At 39.6% G+C, this 17,117-nt stretch overlaps 1 protein-coding gene and 1 pseudogene across 1 annotated transcript; one reads left to right on the top strand and one right to left on the bottom strand.

The window, feature by feature from the left end:
* Positions 1-2,283: 2,283 nt before the first annotated feature.
* Positions 2,284-2,913, top strand: LOC138898112 (uncharacterized). The gene has a single exon (XM_070184148.1). The coding sequence runs from the start codon at positions 2,284-2,286 to the stop codon at positions 2,911-2,913; it is 630 nt and encodes a 209-aa protein (XP_070040249.1).
* A 7,584-nt stretch (positions 2,914-10,497) lies between these two features.
* On the bottom strand, positions 10,498-16,105 carry LOC104088778 (expansin-A18-like; annotated as a pseudogene).
* Between the last annotated feature and the right edge of the window lie 1,012 nt (positions 16,106-17,117).

The following is a 17,117-nucleotide window of genomic DNA, read 5'->3' as shown; positions in this document are numbered from 1 at the left end:
TCGAACCGTAAGGCGAAGAGAAGGTTGTCGGAGATGCACAGACCGATTGACACTCACTCTGAATGTCGAACTCGAACTCAAGGCCGAGGGCTCGACCCAATAGCGAGCTCGAGCCAGCATCGAGCTCGCAGACAGGAGTCGTTGCAACCGCACTAGGGGAGAGAATCTAGGCATGGATCGAGGAAGAGACAATTCATCATGGGTTTTCCACTATATATTTTTAATTATAAATAAATTAAGATCCCTATATTATAAAGGGGGAAATCCTTGTAAGGACAAACAGGTTCAGACATTGTAAGAAAAGACTACTTCTATTTATTGAAGAATAAATCTCTTAAGCTTGTTTTACTGAGCATACTCACTCTTCTAGTTCAATAATTTATATTCCATTTCTATAGCCGAGAATCTAAATATTTCCCCTTCTACATACGATTTATGTCAAGCTATATCACATATCCTTAGAACTACTTATAAATTTAACTATATTCGATTTTTCGGGTAAACAGTTTGGCACCCATCGTGGAGCTAAGTATAACAGTGGTTGTTTGATACAAATCCGCAATACGCACCAGTTTATAACTCCGAATCAGCAATGGCAAACCCTTGATTCATGGCTTTACCTATTGACCATGAAGCCGGCCTTCAGGATGCAACCAACAACTTGATACCCAGGGCCGGAAGGCCACTTAACGATGTCACTGAAGCTCGAGTCGAAGAACCTGAAATTCAAGTTGAGGTACCACTAGATGTCAATTCACAAGTGGCTCTTGAGGCGAACCAAAGTTCCGAACCGGAAAAAAACATTCACGGCGGTACTCAATCTGTAGCTCGAGACGCCCAAAACGTGGAGGACATCGGAGTCAGCTTGTGGATGATCTTCGAGATGTTACAAGCCCAGCAAATAGCGATAGCTCAGTTGTAGAGCCAAACTCAGGCACAAAGCAGACCGAAGCCCGATCCGCTTCGAAAATCACCCATAGAACGGAGCTAGCCATAGTGAAGTCAAACAAGCAAGAATTGGGGACTACTCCAAAAATTACTAAATTGCTCTAGGAACTCACAAAACGAGTCGAAGCCAACGATAAAAAAGTAGAAATATATAATTCCAGAGTCGATTAGATCCCGGGAGCTCCACCAATGATAAAAAGGGCTGGATTCAAAGAAATTCATCCAAAAGCCTTTTCCCTCGAGTGCAGCCCCAAAACTAATCCCCAAAAAATCTGTATGCCTGAAATTTCCAAATATAACGGTACGACCGATCCCAACGAACACGTCACCTCTTACACGTGTGCCATCAATGGTAATAATTTGGAAGACAACGAGATCGAATCTGTGTTATTGAAAAAATTCGGAGAGACCCTCTTGAATGGAGCGATGATTTGGTATCATAATTTGCCCCAAAATTCGATCAATTCTTTTTCCATGCTAGCGGATTCATTTGTAAAGGCACATGCTGGTGCCATAAAGGTTGCAACAAGGAAACCAGACCTCTTCAAAGTAAAGCAAAGAGGTAATGATATGCTGAGGGAGTTCGTGTCCCGATTTCAAATGGAACGCATGGAGTTGCCACCGGTCACAGACGACTGGGCCGTCCAAGATTTCACCCAAGGGTTGAACGAGCAAAGTTCAACAGCATCACGTCGGTTGAAGCAAAATTTGATCGAGTATCCAGTAATAACTTGGGCGGATATACACAACCGATATCAGTCAACAATCAGGGTCGGAGACGACCAGTTGGGAGCTCCTTCCAGATCCATGCACCAGAACAGGGCAGCTATTAAAAACCAGAGGGATATCGACAAAGAATGAAGGTCGAACAGAGACCGATATCAACCGTACGTCGAAGATCGAATGAACAACGGCTCAGTGCGCAATTCTGCTCGGAATAATCGAAGGAGTGATCGAGGACAAAATTCTAGGGGACTTATGAGCAAGAGTGGCTTCGATAAATATGGCGATCCTTTAGAGGTACTTCGGCTATCGGAGTACAATTCCAGCGTCGACGCAACGGGCATTGTATCGGCGATCGGAAGAATCATATATACTAGGTGGCCCAGACCCATGCAAACCGACCCTTCCCAAAGAAAGCCAAATTCGATGTGCAAGTATCATGGCACGCATGGCCACAGGACCGAGGATTTCAGACAATTAAGAGAAGAGGTAGCCCGCCTATTCGATGAGGGCCACCTTCGAGTGTTCCTCAGTGACCGAGCCAAGAATCACTTCAGAGAAAGGGACGCTAGCAAAAGGGATAAATAAGAGGAACCTCTGTATATTATTCATATGATCATCGGTGGGGTCGATACTCCACAGGGACCCGTGATCAAGTACAGCAAGATACCGGCCACAGGGGAAAAACGAACTCGAGGTTATGTACCCGAGGGCACTTTATCATTCGGAATTGAAGAAGACGAGGGCATCTCTCAACCTCACAACAACGCTCTGATAATTTCTATCCTATTAAATAAAGCTCAAGTTAAGCGTGTTTTAGTGGATCTAGGTAGCTCTACGAACATCATCCGATCTTGGGTAGTGGAGCAGCTTGGTTTGCAAAATCAAGTCGTGCTCGCAGCTCGGGTCTTGAACGATTTCGATATGGCCAGTGAAACGACTAAAGGGGAGATTAGTCTACTAGTGAATGTAGCTGGAACCATCCAAAATACCAAATTCCACATAATCGAAGGGGATATGAGGTACAATGCCCTACTCGGAAGACCTTGGATCCACAATATGAAGGCAGTGCCTTCGACCCTCCACCAAGTAATGAAATTTCCTACGTCGGACGGCATGAAAACAGTATACGGGGAGCAACATGCTGTGAAGGAAATGTTTGCAGTTGATGAGGGAACACTGATACCAACGCTATCGGTCTCGGAAAGATCGAGCACTAAAGATAGACGAGAAACTAAATAGCAATCACAGCCACCAGTATCGACCGAATAGATGGAACAGGAAATAGAGGATGACAAGGAAGAGTTTCTGACACCTCGAGTTTTCATCATCCCCGACGACTCTGACGCCACCAAATCTACGATCGAAGAATTGGAGCAAGTTATATTAATCAGATATCTACCCGAGAGAAAGGTATACCTAGGAACGGGATTGACCCCTGAACATAGGGGAAAACTCATTCAATTTCTTATCGACAACACAGACTATTTTGCTTGGTCCTATTTAGACATGGCAGGGATCCCACCGCCGATAACAATGCACCAGATGAGCTTGGACCCTAGGTTCAAACCGGTGAAGCAAAAAAGAAAACCCCAATCCGAGGTAAAACACACATTTGTAAAGGATAAGGTGACTAAACTTCTCAAAATAGGGTCAATTCGGGAAGTAAAATATCCCGAGTGGTTAGCCAACGTAGTTGTAGTCCCTAAAAAGGGGAACAAACTAAGAATGTGCGTAGATTATAAAGATCTAAACAAAGCATGCCCCAAAGATTCTTTTCCACTGCCTAGCATCGATCGCATGATCGATGACACAACCGACCATGAGGTTCTTACTTTTCTCGACGCCTACTCCGGGTACAATCAAATTCGAATGAACCCAGAGGACCATGAAAAGACTTCATTTATCACCAAGTACGAAACCTATTGTTATAATGTAATGCCATTTGGGCTAAAAATTATAGGAGCTACTTACCAACTCCTGGTGAATAAAATGTTCGAAGAACAAATAGGTAAGTCGATGGAAGTTTACATTGATGACATGCTAGTTAAGTCCCTACGCGCAGAGGACCATTTAACTCATTTGCAGGAAACGTTCAAGATCTTAAGGAAATACAACATGAAGCTCAACCCCGAGAAATGTGTTTTCAGGGTTGGATCGGGCAAGTTCCTTGGTGTCATGGTATCGAATCGGGGAATCGAGATCAACCCCGACAAAATTAAGGCCATCGAAGACATCATCGTTGTGGATAGAGTGAAAGCAGTGCAAAGGCTGACCGGGCGGATAGCTACCTTAGGCCGATTCATTTTGAGGTCATCAGATCGAAGCCACAAATTCTTCTCTCTACTCAAAAGGAAGAATTGTTTCGCCTGGACCCCGGAATGCCAATAGGCACTAGAACAATTGAAGCGGTACCTATCGATCCCACCACTACTTCACACTCCGAGGACAGATGAAAAGTTGTACTTATTCTTAGCGGTATCGGAAATCGTGCTAAGTGGTGTCCTGATTCGAGAAGAGCAAGGTACACAATTTCCTGTTTATTATGTAAGTCGGACCTTAGAGGAAGCAGAGGCTAGATACCCTCACTTAGAGAAATTAGCACTTGCACTAATAAGTGCCTCTAGAAAGTTAAGACCATACTTTCAACGTCACCCCATATGCGTTTTGACCACTTACCCACTTCGCAATATTTTGCACAAGCCCGAACTATCTGGTCGATTGGCCAAATGGGCCGTCGAACTCAGTGGGACTGATATCGAATATCAACCTCGTACGACCATCAAGTCCCAAATTTTAGCGGACTTCGCGGCCAATTTCACGCCAACCCTCGTACCCGAAGTTGAAAAGGAACTCTTCTTAAAATCGGGTACGTCGTCGGGGGTTTGGACCCTCTACACATATGGTGCTTTAAATGTGAAGGGGTCCAGGCTTGGCATTGTACTGAAACCTCCCACATGTGGCATTATTAGACAATCCATCAAAACCACTAAATTAACTAACAATGAGGCCGAGTACGAGGCCATGATTGCAGGTCTCCAGCTAGTTAAAAGCTTGGGAGTAGAAGTCATTGAAGCCAAATGTGACTCTTCACTAGTGGTGAACCAAATAAACAAAACTTTCGAGGTTTGAGAAGATAGGTTGCAAAGGTATTTGGACAAATTACAGGTAACTCTACACCGTTTCAAAGAATGGACCCTACAACATGTGCCTCGAGAACAAAACTGTGAGGCCAACGCACTCGCAAATTTGGGGTCGCCGGTCTAGGAAGATAAGATCAACTAGGGTACTGTCGTTCAACTCTCGAGATCTGTAATCGAGGATGGACATGCCGAAATAAATTTCACGAGCTTAATCTGGGATTGGAGGAATAAGTATATTGAATAGTTAAAGAACGGAAATCTCCCATCGAACTCTAAAGAATCAAGGGTTCTAATAACCAAGGCTACTAGATTCACGTTGGTTGAAGATGGAACATTTTACAGAAGGACGTTCGACGGACCACTAGCGGTATGTTTGGGACAAGGAGACACCAATTATGTTTTACGAGAGGTCTATGAAGGCACTTGTGGAAACCACTCCGGCGCCGAACCATTAATTCGCAAAATCATCAGAGCAAGGTACTATTGGGATAACATGGAGAAGGACACTAAAGAGTTCGTTCGAAAATGTGATAAATGTCAAAGGTTTGCACCGATGATCCATCAACCCGGAGAGCAGCTTCATTCGATCATTTCTCCATGCCCATTCATGAAATGGGGTATGGATATCGTCGTCCCTCTACCATCGGCCCCAGGTAAAAAGCTAAATTCATTTTGTTTATGACTGACTATTTCTCTAAATGGGTTGAAGCACAGGCGTTCAAAAAAGTGAGAGAAAAAGAGGTTATAGATTTCATCTGGGACCACATCGTGTGTCGATTTAGGATACCAGCAGAAATAACATGCGATAATGGTAGACAGTTTATCGGCGGTAAAGTAACGAAATTCCTCAAAGACCATAAAATAAAAAGAATATTGTCTACACCATATCATCCTAGCAGGAACGGACAGACCGAATCAACGAACAAGATTATCATCTAAAACATAAAGAAAAGATTGAACGAAGCTAAAGGAAAGTGGAGAGAAATTTTGCCCGAAGTCCTTTGGGCATATCGGACAACATCTAAATCTGGTACAGGAGCAACCCCATTTTCCCTAGTGTATGGGTCTGAAGCTCTAATTCCTGTTGAAGTCGGGGAACCAAGAGCAAGGTTCCGATATACATCGGAAGAATCAAACTACGAGGCAATGAATACTAGCCTCGAATTATTAGATGAAAAATGAGAGGCGTCACTGGTTCGAATGGCTGCACAAAAACAACGAATCGAAAGGTACTACAACAGAAGAACCAACCTCCGCCATTTCAAGGCCGGGGACTTGGTCCTAAGAAAGGTCACCGTCAACACTCGAGATCCTAATGAAGGGAAGCTCGGCCCAAATTGGGAAGGACCCTATCAAGTCCTCGATATAGTCGGGAAAGGGTCTTATAAACTTGGAGCAATGGATGGAAAACCATTACCAAACAGTTGTAACATATCGTTTCTCAAACAATATTACTTTTAAGGTATGATTTTCTCCTCTATCGTCTATATACGTATATTCGACACTAACTCATTGTAGGAATTCGACGAAAAACATCAAGACCTATGATTTCAAAGCACACGTTGTACTCTTTTTCCCTTAAGTTCGTCTTTTATCCCAAATGGGTTTTTCCGGCAAGGGTTTTAACGAGACAACAACTATATGCTACCCGGGGACAAATCAATAGTATTCGAGGCTCCTTCATAATCAACCTCGAATACTAGGGGGCTACCAAGAGAATAAATCAAGTTCGGCACAAGAAAGTTGCTCCATATCAAATTCTTGACAAACAAGGTCTCGATAGAGAAAAGTGTAAGGGCAAAATGGTCAAAACGAACCATGCCCACGTAGTTTTGCTCGAACTCTGGCACAAGATACAAACACATGTGTAATGGCTTATAAAGGAGAATTTCTTTTTCAGATATCTCACACTTTGAAAAGATTTTCCTGCTTCATGATTCAAACAGGCTTAAAGGCCAACCACCATCAAAGGGATTTTTTATACAAGCGATCATAAAAGGCATACGGGCTAAGATATTCTGAGTTCGAGTTCGAAAAAATCACTCACTCAATTATTAAAGCCTAAGGGCTATCTTACTTCGAGTTCAAGCAATCACTCACTCGATCATAAAAAGCCTACGGACTAAGATATTCTAAGTTTGAGTTCAAAACAATCACTCACTCAATTATTATAGCCTAAGGGCTATCTTACTTCTAGTTCGAGCAATCACTCACTCACCATAAAAAGCCTAAGGGCTAAGATATTCTGAGTTCGAGTTCGAAACAATCACTCACTCAATTATTAAAGCCTAAGGTCTATCTTACTTCGAGTTCGAGCAATCACTCACTCGGTCATAAAAAGCCTACGGGCTAAGATATTCTGAGTTCGAGTTCGAAACAATCACTCACTCAATTATTATAGCCTAAGGGCTATCTTACTTCTAGTTCGAGCAATCACTCACTCACCATAAAAAGCCTACGGGCTAAGATATTCTGAGTTCGAGTTCGAAACAATCACTCACTCAATTATTAAAGCCTAAAGGCTATCTTACTTCGAGTTCGAGCAATCACTCACTCAATTATTAAAACCTAAGGGTTATTTTACTTCGAGTCCGAGCAATCACTCACTCGTCATAAAAAGCCTATGGGCTAAGATATTCTGAGTTCGAGTTCGAAACAATCACTCACTCAATTATTAAAGCCTAAAGGCTATCTTACTTCGAGTTCGAGCAATCACTCACTCAATTATTAAAACCTAAGGGTTATTTTACTTCGAGTCCGAGCAATCACTCACTCGATCATAAAAGTCTATGGGCTAATATACTTTGAGTTCGAGTTCGAAACAATCACTCACTCAATTATCAAAGCCTAAGGGCTATCTTACTTCGAGTTCGAACGTTCACTCGACTACTAAGCCTATGGGCTACTTTTATTTTTCGAGTTCGGGAAAGCGCCCACTCGACCACTAAGCATGTGGGCTACTTTTATTTCGAGCTTGAGCGAACACTCACTCAGCCATAAAGGCTACGAAGGCCGAATTCGATGAAATAACCTATATCCTCATGAAAACATTTGCAAGGCATGAATGAAATCTTCACGAAGCAAGTCAGTAAAAGAAAAAGATATTTGTATAGATATACAAGGATGGTTTACATAAATAAATGCGACATAGAAGAAGCTAAGGGCTAAGCTTCTGGGATATCATCGAGAGCGATCTCTTCTCCACCGGGCTCCCCCATCTTCGGACCCGCTCTTGCTACCATCATCATCGCCATCAAAATCCAAGGCTTCAGCTTCAGCTTCGAGTTCTTTAGCCCTTTTTATCTCTTCAGCAAGGTCAAAACTCGAGCGTGTATCTCCTCGAGGGTCTCCCTCTGAGACCGACTTTTAGCAAGTTCGGCAACCCAATGTGCTCGAGCGTCGGCAGTATCTGCTGCCTCTCTTGCCTCCATTTGAGCAGCCTCGGCATCGGCCCGATACACGGCAATGGACTTGTCCGCCATGACTTTCGACAACTCAACCTTTGCCTTGGCCTCAACAAGCCGTGTTGCCAGCTCCTCGATCCTCTTGGCCTGAGCCGAACCCTTTTGCTTGACGCTTCGAAGCTGAACATCGGCCGATAATAATTTGGCCAAGATGGTTTCTTTTTCTATAGCCAGGCGGTCGATAGTCTCCTTCCACCGGTCACATTCAGCCTTGATTTGATCGACTTCTTCTCGAAGCAACCCGATCTTTTCAATCTTTTGCTGCAGCTGAGATAACAAAGGGTTAGCTTCCACAGTTGGGTCAAACCCATACTATAACAGAATAAGGCTCACCTGCTTATCTAGTTCGGCTTCTTCTTCATGAGCCTTAGCCAAATCTGCTTGGAGGTCATTTACAGCCTCATCCTTTTGGCTGCAAAGAAGCCGCAGAGCATCTCTCTCCCCCGAGACCTTCTGAAGCTCGACCTCACACTGGCTGAGGTCAACTCAAAACTTGCTAATGGACTGCACAGTAGGGAAAAAACACAAGTCAAATTTAGAAAAGAACGAAGAAACCAAACACAGTAAAATCATTACCCGAGAAATGAAACATTGGGCCTCTTCTAGGAGAACAGAAGCGTCACTAATGTCGAAGGCATATCGACTCCAGTAAAGCAATCCCGAAAAGGGTCCCCTACACTAGAGCCTCCGCCCATATCGGGGGTCTTTAGTTCTCGAGCTTCCTTTAATGCCTCCTCAGAAAAGGTCAGAAGAGAAGGCAAATGGCCTACTATTATAGTCCCAAGCGAATCGCTCGGGACGCTCTGATCGAGACTCGGGGTATCGGAACCGACCCTGACCGGAATAGTCGTCATCGGCTCAGAAGGTCTGGCAATCTTGATAGTTTCTGCAGATCGGATCACCAAAGCCGAGGCATCATCTTCTTCTTCTTCTCTCAGTCGTTGGACCGAGTCCGTTGAAAGAGTGATTGCCTTCCTCCTCACCCTTCAAGTTTTGGGCTTGGGGTCCTCTAACCGAGAGACATTTTTTCGCTTCTTATCTTTCCCCGGTTCCGGTACCGGGGACTTGGTTCCTTCCTCACCACTCAAAGGCCTCAAAAGGCCATCCTTGGTTACACTTACATGAAAGGAAATCGGTAACAAATGAAGCATAAAATATATTTTGAAGAACACGAGAAGTGACCCTTACCGTGATTCTTGGCCTCCCATCTACCTTTTGCCAAATCACGCCAAGCGCATTCGAAATAAGAGAAAGTCGAGGCTAACTTTCGAACCCAATCCTCGAGGTCGGGTACCGCTTGTGGCATCCAAGGGCAGCTGTATATCGGAGAGAGAGATCATATAGAATTAGAGAAATATACGAAAAGCAACGTCTTATGAAAACTACTTACGGTCGAAATTCCATTCCTCGGGGAACGACATCTTCTCTTCCGGAATGAGGTCACGTGTCCTTACCCAAATATAATGGCCCATCCAAACCCGATCCTTGTCTTCGTCGATGCTCGATATTAAAGCTTTCGATGCCCGACGATGAGGCCTGATTAATCCTCAAAAGATTCGAATGGTAAGCGATCGAAGTGAGAGCTCGAGACGAATTTCGAGGATAGTACAATCAAGGCTCGAGCTCCAAGATCGATCGAGGAATCGGCTCGGTATCATTATCAAGCCCATGACCAAATCGAACCGTAAGGCGAAAAGAAGGTTTTCGGAGATGCACAAACCGATTGACACTCACCCCGAATGTCAAACTCGAACTCAAGGTCGAGGGCTTGACCCAATACCGAGCTCGAGCCAGCAACGAGCTCGCAGACAGGAGTCGTTGCAACCGCACTAGGAGAGAGAATCTAGGCAGGAATCGAGAAAGAGACAATTCATCATGGGTTCTCCACTATATATTTTTTATTATAAATAAAGTAAGATCTCTTTACTATAAAGGGAGGAATCCTTGTAAGGACAAGCAGGTTCAGACATTGTAAGAAAAGACTGTTTCTATTTATTGAAGAATAAATCTCTTAAGCTTGTTTTACTCAACATACTCACTCTTCTAGTTAAATAATTTATATCCCATTTCTATAGCCAAGAATCTAAATATTTCCACTTCTACGTACGATTTATGTCAAGTTATATCACATATCCTTAGAACTACTTATAAATTCAACAATATCTGATTTTCCGGGTAAACAGTTTTATTTGAGCATTACAAGAAATGTACAATTTGATTAGCTGTGAAAGACTAGGTACAACATCTTAATATGAAACTAAACGTCTGCTGTAAAAACTATAGCAAGACTTTTGTAGGAAGAAAACCATAGCACCACTCCTTCAGCGCCTAGATAGTGAAAAGCCAAGAAATGTGGCCTTTGGTTGAGGCTCAGGATTAACTAGAGGGCTTAGAGGAAAGTACTTAAAACTCATTGGCCGACTAATCTGTATTAACCAATATTTAAGTCATTACAAGACTAATGGAAGTTGACTTTGGCTTGGTAAGTCATGCCTACATGCCAATTAGAAGGTGCAACATTGTAAGCTATAATAGTCTCATGATTTGTGTAGGAAGTGAGCTTGAAAGAAAGAGATTGTCCTGCAAGTGTTGCAAATGCTTGGTATGATGCTCCCCAATTATGGCTCATGCTTATCCACCCTGTTTTGCTTCCCTTCACCCACATGCTTGCCACGTCATCCCCTCCGGCGACGTTCGTCACATATACCAATAACCAGTAACCGTTTCCTTGGAATGCGAACCGGATCCCGCCTTTCTTAATGCAAGGTACCCTACAATTACAAAGAAGTAACATCACATTAGAGATGCAAGAAATGATACAAGATTAGCTTAAATTGGATGCACAAAGTTCAAATATAAAATAATTTCTTAGAGTTATATGACTCGAACCTTCAACCTACTAGGTTGATGATGGACATGTTCTATTACTAGAGCAACTTACTCGTCCTTAAATTGATTCTTAACTCTTGATTTAGAGTTTCTTTTATATACTATTCAGTGTAATTTTACGTGTCATAACAGACATACCTGCGATACATAACGAGGACAATCACTACTAAAAAATTGTGTAATTTCGTCCGCTATTTCCGACCGAATCCCGACCGATTTTAATTGGTCGGAAAAACGATGGTCGCAAACGTGTACCGACCGAAATTGGTCGGAAACTTCAAAGCGTTGACTGACAATCAAACTTTAATTTCTGACCGAAATCTGTAGGAAACTATTAATTTTTTTTTTAGATTTCAAATTTACGACCGCAATCGGTCGGAAACTATTAAATTTTTTATTATTATTATTTTCAATTTCCGACCAAATTCGCTCGAAAATTTAAAAAAAGTAAATTGTTAATTTATGTAAAAAAATAAATATAAATTCATAATTTCCGGTCGGAAATTTTGAATTTCTGAAAAATAAAAATGAGATTTCCAGTCGGTTATCAAACAGCACAAACCAAAACTGGAAATTAATAAACCGAACCATACCAAATTATTTTCGATATGATATTAGTAAACATTTTTAAAACCAAAACCAAAAATACAATCTTTCAAAATTGTACCAAACCGACCAATGACCTCCCCTAGTGCCTTAGGAATGCTACAGTTGCTACACGTGACGCTCCAAAAGAGAAGGTAGGACAGGTATGAACATGATCAAGATAGCGGGAATGGAGGAGAATCTACTGAAGCTTCTCGGTCTCCAACTGCTCCTGGTCCGTTAATATTTTCACTTACTATGGTGAAAATATATGGTGCATATGTTCTAGGATGGTACTGCCTCCACTTACATACTTAAGAGTCCATCACTGAAATAAAATTAAACATCACCTTCAGAATACCATTTACTAGGCTGCACAAAGCGATTCCACTTAATACAATAGAACAGTCCGGGGTACACATAAAAAGATGGGCTATTAAGGAGTGGAGTATTATAGGGACAATGTAACATTCAAAAAAAGCACCATTTCAAGCAGAATGCATTTCATCCACCAAAAAGTGCTCTAAATAGATTAAAATTTTAAATGGTGTTAATATGTTTTCACTCCAGAAACTACCATAATCACCATATATCTTACATTTCCTGATTTCTCCACATAGTCATGGACAGAACAAAAGTAAAAATTACCGACAAAAAAACAAGCAAAAAGGTTGCAAAAATTATCATATATGAAGGAAAAACGGATATTTCAGCTAGATGCTACAACAACCCCCCCCCCCCCAAACACACACAGAGACATACTGTTTGTACTAGAATACTATATGAAGGACTTAATAGGAATTATGCACCCTATAAAAGTCCCCTTTTATGCTAATGTCAATTTAGAATAACATTTTCCTTTGCATAAAAAGGAAGTTAGAACTTCTCTCTGTCATATTTTACCAAATTTCTATATTTGCAATAAAAATTTGAGTTTTCAAACAAATAGAAGTCACTTAAGGAACGTAAATCAGCAGCTAAATGGTAAATCTATGACACAAAATATTACCTTATGCATATAGCATCCTTGTATTGACAATGTCTTCCTATAGATGGTGTTACTATGTGTGTGCATGTATGTTCTTGAAACATTAATTGTTCTTTTATTCTTTCAAGCTGAGGAAACAAATCATATCAAAGATTACATTCTCAGTAATTATTGATCAGCTAGCATTTTGCTTTTCTTCTAATATTCCAAACTAATTTGATATTTTTACCTGTGCCGGTTTTAGAATAATATCATAATCAATTTATGAAACTAATTAAAAGCTTAAATCTTTGTAAAGCCAATCAACTATGATCTTAAAATAGAATTGAAAGAATATCGGAAGCGGTACTACGGGAGAACTTCAATTAGCTCTTGTATACACTAGCACATCCAAAATTTAGATATGGTGAATTTTGAGTTTCGAGAGCAAATTTTGAAATGTACATACAATAATTTTTTTTTCTCATTTGTGTGTGTAGGGTTTCATATTACTGTCAGTGCCATAACCGGAAAGCTTAAAAGAACACATCTATGAGCAACTTCAGATAACATGTACTACTACTCCTGCATTTTGACGAGTAAATCAGAAGGTTCGATTTAAACAGATGATTCTGCACCCCAAATTAAAGGATGATAAATTCAATATTAAATGGTCAGTTTGGGGCATTACTAATGCTCATACGTTGATGAATCCTCCAACCCGAATTTTCATCCTTTGCATCACATCTACTTAACAAAACAGACTAGCCTTGCTCCACAGCCAAAACATGTACTACAACTTTCTACAGTCAAATAAAAAGGTATTCTTGGACAAAAAGAAGATGTCTTTTTCACTTCTCCCCAAACACCCAGAGGAAAAAGTTGAGCAAATGACAAGTCTCCATTAGCCCCAAGGAAATGTATACTAATCTAAAGCATATCAGCATCCATACCGTCACTAATGCAACCGAAAAGAAAAAAAGAGAGATTAAAAGCCATAACTTCTAAGACTGTAGCAGAAACTTTATGCAAAACATTTACCTACAAACAAAAACTTTTCGTTCGCTGTGAACCTAAGGGAGGGGAACTGCAACTATACACTCATAACTTGGCGGATAGTAATTTCCAGGCATCCAAAACAGTACGAGGGTGTCGACTTTAATCATCATGGATGTAGGACCAGTGTCCGTGCAGGTGACAGACACTGAAACAACGATAACAATTTTCTCAATTTCAAGCTAGTAGTAGCCAGCCATACATATGCTTGCTATCCATATAGCTCCATTAAACACATCTCAATCCAATATTTTAAAATTTAGGTTCTCTATCACTACAAGTTATCTATTTTTTCTATTGGAATAGAAATCTCTAACTGGATAATCATTAAGTTTCTTTGGACAGAAAATTACAGAAGAAATGAGGAAAATCGTTGATTCTTATAAAGAGTTTACCTGACAAAAGTTTACATCTGAAGCCCAAATAACCCCTTTTGGTTTCTAATGATAGCAGAACAGTAGTGGACGACCAAATAAAGGTCTAGAATGGGTAATGGAGCTCATCTACTCAACAATCGGCAACAACAGCAACAAACAGCCCCTTAAGAACTCGATTTGACCTTGAAAACCAACTGGATTCGTCCAACAAATCGGCAGATAACGAGATTTTTCACAAAACCCCTGGTTTTTCAAATCTTTTTCTTTGTTTGTGAAGCTAATTTGAGTAGGGAGGCGGAATCAGGTGGCCTCTTGAGAGAGAAGAAGAAGAGGAAGACAAAGAGGAAGAGAGGCGGCTGGTTTTTTCTGGTTGTAAAAGGGAGGGGGTCGTGGGCCCTGTGATAATATATAAATGAGGCAAGAAATATATTCACACCTAACTTACTATTCGTGTTCCCATATACTTTTTTTTATATACTAAATATTTTTAAAATAATTCATCAAATACAGATATAGCAATTTAATACATTATCAGAAAATTTTGGGCCCCCTAAATGTGGGGCCTCAAGCAGTTGCTTGAGTGGTTTTACCATTGAGTCGCCCCTATATATATACTAAGTGTATAATATATAAGTTATATATATATATATAGTATAGTATAATATATATATACTGAATGTATAGTATATAAGCTATATTCGATATAACATTAGATTATATACTATACACCCAGTATATATATTATATTATACTATATATATCTTATATATATATACACACACACACAAATATATATATATATATATTAAATAAATATTAAATATTTTTTATTTAAAAGCTATTTATTATTTACACACACAAATATTAATAAATTTATATTTTAATTATTTTAAAATCGTTTTCCCGACCGAAATTGGTCGGAAATATTGAATTATAAATTATTTCGGTTGGTTAATTAAATATATATAATTATTTTCTTGGGAGGGAATTAATTATTTCAAACTTTCCAACCGATTGCGGTCGGATATTTGGAAATAGTTTAATAAATAATTATTTTTGTACATTATATACTCATATAACCAAATATTTGATCAATTTCCGACCAAAATCGGTCAGAAAGTTAGAATATTTTTAATAAATAATTATTTTTGTATATTATATACAAGTATGACCAAATATTTGATCAATTTCCGACTGAATCCGGTCGAAAATTTAAAAATATTTTAATAAATAATTATTTTTGTACATTATATTCAAGTATGACTAAATATTTAACCAATTTCCAACTGAATTCGGTCAGAAATTTGAAAATGTTTTAATAAATAATTATTTTTGTATATTATATACAAGTATGACCAAATATTTGACCAATTTCCGACCGAATTCGGTCGAAAATTTGAAAATATTTTAATAAATAATTATTTTTGTATATTATATACAAGTATGACCAAATATTAAACCAATTTCCAATTGAATTCGGTCAGAAATTTGAAAATATTTTAATAAATAATTATTTTTGTACATTATATACAAGTATGATCAAATATTTGACCAATTTCCGACCGAATTCGGTCGGAAATTTGAAAATACTTTAATAAATATTTATTTTTGTACATTATATACAAGCATGACCAAATATTTGACCAATTTCCAACCGAAATCGGTCGAAATATTTATTTTTTTGCTGTCAGAAAATTTTTGTTGACTTTTGCGACCAAATACTCTTATTTTCGAGCAATTTCGGTCGATTTTTGTTTCCGGCCGATTTCGGTCGAAAAGCCTTGGACGGAAATCACCTGATTTTTAGTAGTGAATGTCAGCTTTCCATTGGGCAATCTTCATGAAAGTAGGTTTAGCCATGTCAAAGTGCTGACGTGGTGGGTTGCACCAGCCACCATGGTTGGAGTTTTGGGCCCAATTGGGTGGACAGAGATTTGTGGTTGTAATTGTCGCGACCCAATTTCACCTATAGGTCGTGATTGTGCCCAACACTACAGTTAGGCAAGCCAACTAATAAGTCAATCGTACATTGGTTAAACTTTTATTCCAAGAAAATAATAAAATACCAACTTCTATCAATGTGTGCCAAGACCCGGTGTCACAAATGCATGAGCATCTAGTAGATTATCCAAAACTCTAAATACTGTCTAAAATAAAATAGACAGAATATAAATATAAGAAGAGACACTGGTAGCTGCAGAACGGCTCAGAAATGCAGCTCACCACTATGCCTCGGGATGACGTGGGTATGTGATGATAGGTCCTCCACTAGTACTTGTCTTAGATCCTGCACAAAAAGTGCAGCAAGTGTAGTATGAGTACGTAAACAACGTGTACCCAGTAAGTATCAAGCCTAATCTCGAAGTGGTAGAGACGGGGTGGCCGACTTTGACACTCACTATGGGTCAATAATAATAACTGAAATAAAACTAGGATATTTAAATCAGCATGATTTATAAAAAAATTACAATAATTTATTTAATCAGCGAAATATTTAAATTCCTTCAAATGTAACAATTCTCAATATATTAATTAAATTCTTTCAATTCAAATAATTTTTAATTTATCAATTAAATCTCATTTATAGGAGTAATAATTAATTCTTAAACAAGCAAGAATAATAATTCATTAAATTCTAAGGATTTTTCAATTTACTAATTAGCTTCACAAGCTGAAATAAATTATTAAAGCATCGTGTAATTATTATTATTATTAAGAACGATTTCTGTCGAGGACGTACGGCCCGATCCAGAGTGTCGTGTACACTGCCGAGGGACGTGCAGCGTGATCCATAGATGCATCTATCCTGCCGAGGCGTTCGGCCCGCTCCACAAGAAAGGAGGACATTTTTTTATGTGCCTCCGGAAGGAAAGTATATTTATTATAAGGTAAATTCGGGAGGAGAACAATTTCTTTTAACAATTAATTAATTTAAACAAACAATCAAGCCTATGAGATTTCCATC

Source organism: Nicotiana tomentosiformis, chromosome 8 (assembly GCF_000390325.3).
Source record: "Nicotiana tomentosiformis chromosome 8, ASM39032v3, whole genome shotgun sequence".
Lineage (NCBI taxonomy): Eukaryota > Viridiplantae > Streptophyta > Magnoliopsida > Solanales > Solanaceae > Nicotiana > Nicotiana tomentosiformis.
The sequence above is the reverse complement of the archived record's forward strand: the minus strand, read 5'-3'. Positions and strand labels throughout refer to the sequence as shown.

Coding starts and splice junctions, on each gene's coding strand:
- LOC138898112 (XM_070184148.1), top strand. CDS start 2,284: ATGATCATCGGTGGGGTCGATACTCCACAGGGACCCGTGATCAAGTAC.